The sequence below is a fragment of the Cryptomeria japonica genome, unplaced genomic scaffold (genome assembly GCF_030272615.1).
Source record: "Cryptomeria japonica unplaced genomic scaffold, Sugi_1.0 HiC_scaffold_84, whole genome shotgun sequence".
NCBI lineage: Eukaryota > Viridiplantae > Streptophyta > Pinopsida > Cupressales > Cupressaceae > Cryptomeria > Cryptomeria japonica.
In genome coordinates, this window is record NW_026728906.1 from 118,732 (window position 1) to 127,838 (window position 9,107).

Here is a 9,107-nt window from a genome sequence, read left to right on the forward strand (position 1 = left end):
AATGAGAAAACTACAACACTTTGGGCACATGTCCCTCTTTGAATGTGGATCAATGAGAAATGAGATTAGGTACATTGAATAATATTTGATGTAATGCCATATGTCACTTGCTCCTCCTTTGATGAGTTAGGTTCAATACACCTACAAGAACTGACTTGGCATCACTGAATTGGTCTATGATGATCAAGCACCACCTTAGCTTGCATGTCTCCCTAGCAATATGTCGACACTCAACATCATCCAATTGCTTGATGTGATGGTTCATATTCTCAAATTGCATCCTCTTGAAAATCAAGTTTCTAGCTTTGATTAACTCTTCTAAAACTATTTATAACATGTAATTTTTTTCATATCAGTTATCTTTTTCTTGAATAATATTTTAGGAGATTGACAAAATACCTAGGTTTACATTTATTATACTTTTAGTATTGTTATCTATTCTTTCATTGTGGTAGATGTAAAATGTTTCTATCATAATTTTGTGGGATACATATATGACTAATCCATTACAATACAAGGAACATTTTGGAGCACCAACAACAACTACGTATTTAGACTTTGTTAGTGTATCTGAATGTTCCTTCTAGATAAATTTTAGAGTTGATATTAGCTTGTTAGGATGTTGGTTTCTTGGGATTCTATGCCTGTGTGTGATGACATTTCATTATATTAATTAAAATATTTCTAATTGATAGAGTTTCTATTTTATTTATGATTTTAATATACATATTTATATAATTTATAAAAAACTTTTCAATAAAATATTTAATATATTTATAAAAATCTTTATCATAATAATGTATATTTAATTCAAATAAAAATTTCTATCTTAATTTGTTTTAAATTTAATGAAAAATAAATAAATAAGTATAAATTATTTTGTAATTTATGAAATAGGCTCATGACAATAACTGTATAGTTACTCTCTAGTTGGTATGATGTCAAAAAAATTAGATGCACGTAACATCATTTGGCTACCAGTTGGAGGAATTGTTGAAGAGATTGTATGGTTAATTAGTAACTTATATTTCATAAGTTTTATTTTTCAAAAAGCTTTGAATGAAACCTACACTAGATGTGTGTGCATGTAACCACCCAGATGATGGAACTTTACTACATTTTGTGTAGTATAATTCACGAAATGATACTTCATCATTAAAATATGTGAACAATTTTTAAAATAACCAAATTGGAAAGAGCATAAACAATACGGGGGCAAAAAGAACACAAAATATGCACTAGGAACTATTATTGTCTTCCTCCATAAAAGCCTCCACAAAAAAGTGCTTGTAATAGGAATAAATCTCTGGAAGCAATTATTCTCATCCAAAATTCATGTAACAAAGATTCATAGTTGACAAAGGATCTTTTCATCAGCAATGGAACAAGGGACACTATAGCCTAAAAAGGCAAACGTGACTACCAAAATAAAGTAAAACTAGATGAGGCCATGAGGCAAAACAAAATCTCCACATGCCCTCTAATGCTAGATAACTGGTCTAAGTGGTGCAAAACATGACCTTGAAGAACTCAAGTAACGGTAAAAAAAGGTTAAAAATTAGACCAAGAAGGAGTCTTGCGGCCTTGTAAATAGCCAAAATGACATTCATGCAAGGAAAAATTAATAGAGAAAGACAAAACAGTTTTATTCAAATTGTTCAAAATTCATGCAAAAATAGATAAGCAACATATGCAACTCTAAGATTGACCAAAAATTGATTTGATTTGACAATATTTATGTTAACAACAGCCAAGAGGGAAGAATGAGAGGGGGGTGAATCAGTCTTCACCGGAATAACAAACTTTACCGCAAAACACAGATTTGATAAACTGCAGTAATAAGACAGATAAGAAAATTAATAGCACAACACACAACACTAAGATTTTGATGCGCAAAACCCAGTTAAGCGAAAAACCATGGTGGGAACCTACCCACAGTAAGATGATACTCTACAATAGTATGTGAAAATATTACAATGAGGAATGCACATGCATTCAGGCACACTGCCTAGAGCTCACTGCTCAAATAATATTTGCTCGGAAGGCTACAACCCTTAGGGAAGTCTCACTGACTCGCAATAAGATTTGGACTACAATTCGAAAGAAATGAACGGAAAGAATAGCATCTCCAAATAGAATCTCACCACAAACTCAACATCGAAGGATACATCACATGTTCGCACACAAACCTCTCTCTGATAATGAAGACACAACATCAAACAACCAAATTACATGACTATATCACCTATATATATAATTTATCAACCTTGATAACAAGGTCGGCTAAACCCTCGACCCTCAATTAAAAAATTACATCACACGATACAAACACTGACCACCAGACCAATATAGTGGTTTACATAGCATAGCATGGTTCTAGGTCAAATTCCCAAACACATAACTCCACCGAAAATCACGCAAAGATCAATCGCAACACGCTACACCACCAGAAATGGTGCATAACACACAAATCATCACTGGTTGATAGAAACCACCAAAAACTCACACAACGATAAATACAGATTGCCAAAACAAATAGGACATAATTAAAAAAAATACCAGCAAGCACATTAGAATCATCCACAATAGCTGCACCAACACTACTTTTCAAATCTTCATCGGTCAACGTCTGAAAGCTAAAGAACACAACCAATCAACAACGGCCAGGAAGAAAGATAACTTGCGGAGAACCAAATCATGATTCAACTGAAATTAAGATACACAAGACCTTCCCAAGAAATATCCCAAAATCTCAGCACCAGATCTGATCACACCAAAATATACCAGAGGATATACCGAACTCTGCGAAACAGTGATCAACAAAGCATCGCTACAAACCGGATCAGAAAATCTTCCCAATCTGCAATCACCAGAGAAAATCATAGGAATATGTTGACATCAATGACCACAACATATCCTAGCATGACCAACAATATCCAACAATTTATGCCAAAACAACCACTTTATATCACTAGTTCAAATCAAATATCTATGCCAAAAGATCAGCCTATGCAAATTTTACCACACCAGAAAGTGCCAAAAAGCCAGCACACAAGGATCGGCTTTTTAATAAAATATCCCAAACCTTTACACATGCAGATTGACCATAGTAAAATAATTGATCGTCTTATTAAAATTGAAGACAAATCATCTTTTAGCTAATTAAGCGCTTCCACTATCCACACAATAATGTGTTCCTAAAAAATCGCCCTACAGTAGAGCTTCAAATTTGTCAACTTGGTCTCCATGATCAACAATTTAATAAAAAATATATATAATTTAAAATACACTAATCAACCATGAAATAAAATCTCCTATTTTTATTTTATTATTTATACGATGAATTTTATAAACTTCAATTCATCGGGATTTTTAAAATCACAGTAGAAACACCTTCGGATTATCATGTCCTCACAAGAACACAAAAATATTATGGCACAAATCCACATTCCTTTCAGATGCTCAACCTCAATCAAAACCTCTATAAATCTGCAGTCATAATTAAAATAAATTACAAACATGTGAGTACCAAAAAACTAGTGGAGCTCAAAAAAAGAAAATGCACAGATTGAGATGAATGATAAGCTCTTAATATCTTTGATCAACTTAGGGGTGATTAAAAATACATATCTAATACAGTTCCACCTATAATATCAGATGCTATCTAGAATCATGTAATGTTTCATGGATAAGATTAACATAACCAGGCATTATTCTAACAACTAACCATCTAGCAAACTTACATAGAAGAATATTCTAGTTAGAATATCATACACTAACAACACATAGCTTGAAAAATTGGCGTAGGCTATTTTGGGTTCATGGAGGTGCGAGCAAACGTTAATCTATAGTAAGTGAAATTGCTCAAACCCACAAAAAGGTCATTTGGAGCTCGTCGATTTTGCACAAGTCACGAGTTTTCTCTTGCACAAGTGTTTATCCTTTTGTAGACTACGGTCTTCTTCAGCATGGTTTTCTATGTGGTTTTCTTCTATTTTTTTGTGTGTGCCTGGTTTATTCGTGTGTGTACCTAATGTTCAGATTGCTTTGGAAAACCAGGTTATTTCCCCTGTTGGTGAACTTTTAACTAGCACATTTTTCAAGGACTAGTGCACCCAACACCCCTATTTTGTTAAAATAGGCTCAACTGTTGAGAGATGAAAGTGGACCTTGTAATTTGCATGAATCTAATTTGTTTTGTTGTCCCATCACAACAAAATGTTTCGAAAAGGTGTGAACTTCATATAAACACAACTCCCTTTCCCATTCTAGGAATCAATGTACTCAATATAGAAAACCAAAAAACCTAGTCAATCAAGCATTCAGGGAGCGAAACGATAAAGAAGTCCCAATTTGATTATTCAATCATTGAAATATATGCTATAGCAATTATGATCAAGTGTATTATGTAATTCGTACCTAAGATAAGGTGTCATCATTTCACCATTTATCATTTTCTTAGCCTCTTTTCTTGTGGGGGCATGCATCCTATCTCATCATTATCATTGTTGAAGAGAGAACACTAATACGCGGTTTGGATAAGGTAATCCCTTATATGAAATAACCATTTCTCCCAATTTTCTCTATCTACAGGTCCAAATCCGATAACAAGAAAGTTAAAGAAAAGTAGACCAGACATTAGCAGGCATCACAAAACATTGATTGAACGAAAACCCTAAGAACAGGGCACCCAGCAGTCATTGACCCATATTTTTAAGAGGCAAGTGATCAAATATTGTCGATTTCATTTTCGATCATCTCTCAATTTTCCCTCAACTTTAGACACGGATCTCCAACGTTTCTCTCTAGTACAATTAGCTTCATATTACAGTCCCAATTTCCTCTCTATGTCTCCATCTCAGATATGTCTTACTCTTTCTATATTTCATCTTGTATCTACTACATTCTATAAAACTTAGTCATTTTACCATTGTTAGACTAGTTCATCTATAGACACTTCACTGTCTCCATCTCATGCAACAAAAGGAACAGGAACCTAATTTCGTATCCCTTCCTTAAAGACAACAACTAGTCCTATTCTTATTACTAATTATGTTGTGTCAACTAAGATCTTCTAGCTTACATTGGTCAATCGTAGGATCTTGTTTCCTCCATTTCAAGGTTTACATTGATTTATGAGATGGTATGATTATATATGCTACATAAACCAACATTTTTTAAGGTATGATCCCATATTGTATTGGTATAAAATTGGTGGTACTGAAACCAACATTGATATAGAAAAAAATAGACATTTTTATTTCTAACGTGTTTCCATCTACATCTTTCACTTGTCTTGCAATTGTGTACATTCTCATGTAAATACCAACGATGTTATACTCGCGCCCTTTTATGCTTCATACCATAATGTGACTCCTCTAATTCCATAAGACCAGGAGTGCGCAAGGAGTGTAATGCTTCGTGTGGTTCATGTAACTAAACTCGGCTTCTATTTGTAGATATGAGCAAAGGTTGTGTTTTTATCACTTAAAATGTGCTTTATATGTTTTCTTAAATGCTCACATATACATACTGGTGGCATAAAATGAAAGTAAGCGTGTAGGACTCAATAGAATATAAAATAGTGACTAGTGATTTAGATCTTTCCTTGGTGTAACCCAATAAAAAATATTGAAAAGAATGGAGTTGTACCCTCATCTCTAGTATCAATTAAATGCAAGATTCACAAGCCAACTTCTCAATTTGAGTCTTAAATACAAAGTGGACATTACCTAGCACTTATGTAATTTCGTACAATATTGTATTCTTGTGGAAAGAGCTTGCTTAACAATATGCTCGAGTTCTACGCTCATTGACTAATTCTCTCCAATGACAAAACTTATGTTTCCATGAGTTGAAATCTAGAATCTCCATTTCCAAGTGTTGCACCATCTTATTACTCGACGTTTTTCTTCATCCAAATCTATTGATTGATATCTTCATTATTTTATAGTCTCTCTTTTCAATGTCTTCCCCCAAGCTAAACTATGCAACCAAATAGCGTTCACTTCCTTGTCAACCTCAATCAAAACCTAGAATAAAAAACATGCACCTAGCTATCAAATATGGAATAAAATACATGCACTTGTCTAAAACAAATTAGCACTTCCCTAAATAAATCATGTAGAAAACTTTCTCCAATACCAACCGATCGATAATCAAATCGAATATTCCATTCTAATCTCACCATCGCTGATTTTTGTTCTCTTCACTTATGTGCCGATCCAATGCACTATGCTACTGATGTGAACATTCAGAAAGCCAAAATTGGTATCTTCTACATCTACACCTTCCACTTGTCTTGAAATTTTGTATGTGGTCAAATTTTGTGCCTACAATGTTATACATAATATTTCGCACCCCTTTGTGATTTATAACAATATGTCACCCCTGTAATACCACAAGACTATTTAATAAAGAGTATGTTGATTGAATAAGATTTATGTATTTGAAATATGCTTCTTTTTTGTTGTGAGCATGTACTATGTTTTTCATCAACTCAAGACATTATTGTTGCAGTTTCTTAAGAATTTGAGTATCTGCAGTAGTTGCATAGAATGAAAATGAGCAAGCTTCAAAGACATAGGTTATATAGACATCGAAGGCATGAAAGAAGAGGTCGTGAAGCTTTAGAATGAACTGATGTATGAAGCTCTATTTTATTAGATCATTTATAAATGCATGGGAAAAGTAGAAGATTATGATATTTGCAGATCTCACTGATAATGTATGAGTTATATCTATTATCTTATTCTTGATGGAAATGCGATTGCCAATTTCTCAATATGACGACACTTTTATCTTCTTCGTATCAATCAACAAATACCTTGAGATATTGGAAATTATATTCAAAATGCGCTTACAACTTACCTTAAAATGTGTTACAGCAAAGTGAAATTTTAATGTTGTCATCAAAGGGACAAAACGACATCAATATTTAATTTTCAATCTTTGGAATATGATGAGGACATACTGATGTCCAAAACAGATGCTATGAATGGCACAAGAGGACGCCAATAACCCTAAAATGATAGTTTTATTCAACGGTTAATTTTCAATCTTTGGAATATGATGAGGACATGCTGATGTCCAAAACAGATGCTATGAATGGCACAAGAGGACGCCAATAACCCTAAAATGATAGTTTTATTCAACGGTGAGAAAAAAGAATTGGGAAAGACGGTCTTCATTGGGAGACCTCTTGTTTGTTTTGTTTAGTATGCGAATTTCTTTTGAATGTAATTCACCAGTTCCTGGGTGATGCGGAAGGCCTTGCTCAAAACGGAATCGGGGAGAGGGGGATTCGCCGCAAACAGAGAATTGGCGATTGTCTGAACTCCGGGAAACTGGCTGCTCAATCCAGCTATGGCCACTGCATTTTCATGCCCCACATTCTGCTGGAAATGAACAAGTGCCTTTGGAAACACAAACACATCTCCCTTCTCCAAAGTTTTGCTGAAAAATTTGTTGCTGGTGTCAATGAAACCCACAAGAAGCTGGCCTTCCAGTAAAACAAGAACTTCGGTGGCTCTTGGGTGTGTGTGAGGAGGATTTATTCCACCCACTGCGTAGTCGATGCGGACCAACGATATTCCAAACGTATTGAGGCCTGGTATCTGTTTAACGTTCGCCATCGTTACGTTGGAGCCCACATCATTGTCGGTGTTCCCTGCCTGCCCAAGTCCCCGGAAGAAGAAATCGTTTGCTGAAACTTGCATTGGGTCTTTGCAAACGAACCCGTTCACCAAAACTGTTTAAAACAAGATCAAATCAATCTGTCTGTTAGTAACTCGACTCGTCTAATAAGCAAATCATTATCATTGTTTATGTATAAATATTCTCACTCACCGTTGCTTTCCTCATCTGCAACGCAGAAATCTTGCAAGGGATCCGGATCCCCTGCCATGACCCTGTCGCTGTAACAGCATATCAACAGAAAAAGTCCCAACGTGAAGTAAATCATGCGGTTAGCCATTGTAATAGAAACGCAGACACAAGAGATCAGGATATGAATGTCTATTACAAACCCATTACACGCTTTATATAGCCCAAACCATAACTCTCCGCAAAGACTAATTCATCTTGACTCCGTATATTTCACGGATCCTTCCAGAGTTGTTGCTCTTTTCCTTACGTCACACTAAGTCTTACTGCATGTGGTTGTCTCGCCTGCTACCGCAGATGTATTCTCACCATCCTTTCATTAACGTTGAAATTTTCTATCTTCTCCCTGCCCTGCTGCGTATGCCTATCTCAAGATCAACTTACCTCCTGCCTTACACGTATTCTCGCCATCGCCATCATTTTAGTAATGTGGAATTGTTTAGACTTAATTGGAACGGTGGGCTTCTTCAAAGGAAACAATATATAAATCTTTCTCCACCGTGGGAGAATCGGTATGAGAGGAAAGTTTCTTTCTTGGAGTTGGATATTGGCCTAAAGACTGTCCATGCTTTGTACCCTTTTTCAATGAGATTTTTATCTCTCGTCATTTAAATTAATTTATGTTATTCAATGTTTATTTCTCAGATTGTCTATGTTCTAGGACAGAAAAACATTGCTCAAAATAACTTATGTTCATTTACTTTACATTGAATGCGTTGATTAGAATATCTATTTCACATCCATCTACAATTTTGAAGTCAAGTAGGTGTATTACTTTTCTTTAGCAGTTTTGGAGACCTAAATTATAGGTTTAAGACAACATATGCAAACATAAGAACCAATTTATGGAGGATAAATGTATAAGAAGATAGATTTTGGAGAGGTATTCTACAAGAAAAAAAACTTTTTGGTGGTGTTGAGAATCCCATCTTGGAAGAGACCATGTTGTCCAAGGGATCTAGTATTTAGAATTATTTAAGATCGTTTTATTTTTCCAAACCCTAGAGGGTAGATGGGTAGCGGAAATAGAATCCGGTTTTGACATTACAATTCACTAGAATCCATCACCTCTATAAGATATAACCTTATTAAGACGTTGATGTCTGATTTTCAGAATGTCATGGGTGAGTAGTTTGAATGCATCTTGAACTACCTTGGGTCAAGGTACAACAGTGACTAAAAATCGTACCGCTTCCAATACTCATAACTATAATGAATGTAAA

General features: G+C 34.8%; 1 protein-coding gene across 1 annotated transcript; it reads right to left on the minus strand.

The window, feature by feature from the left end:
• Positions 1-7,214: 7,214 nt before the first annotated feature.
• LOC131058059 (putative germin-like protein 2-2) lies at positions 7,215-7,906 on the minus strand. Its single transcript, XM_057992095.2, has 2 exons — positions 7,849-7,906; positions 7,215-7,750 (listed from the first exon to the last, which is right to left on the minus strand). The coding sequence occupies exons 1-2, from the start codon at positions 7,904-7,906 to the stop codon at positions 7,215-7,217; spliced, it is 594 nt and encodes a 197-aa protein (XP_057848078.2).
• Between the last annotated feature and the right edge of the window lie 1,201 nt (positions 7,907-9,107).

Coding starts and splice junctions, on each gene's coding strand:
- LOC131058059 (XM_057992095.2), bottom strand. CDS start 7,906: ATGGCAGGGGATCCGGATCCCTTGCAAGATTTCTGCGTTGCAGATGAG. Junction 7,751..7,848: donor TGCAGATGAGGAAAGCAACG/GTGAGTGAGAAT, acceptor TGTTTTAAACAG/TTTTGGTGAACGGGTTCGTT.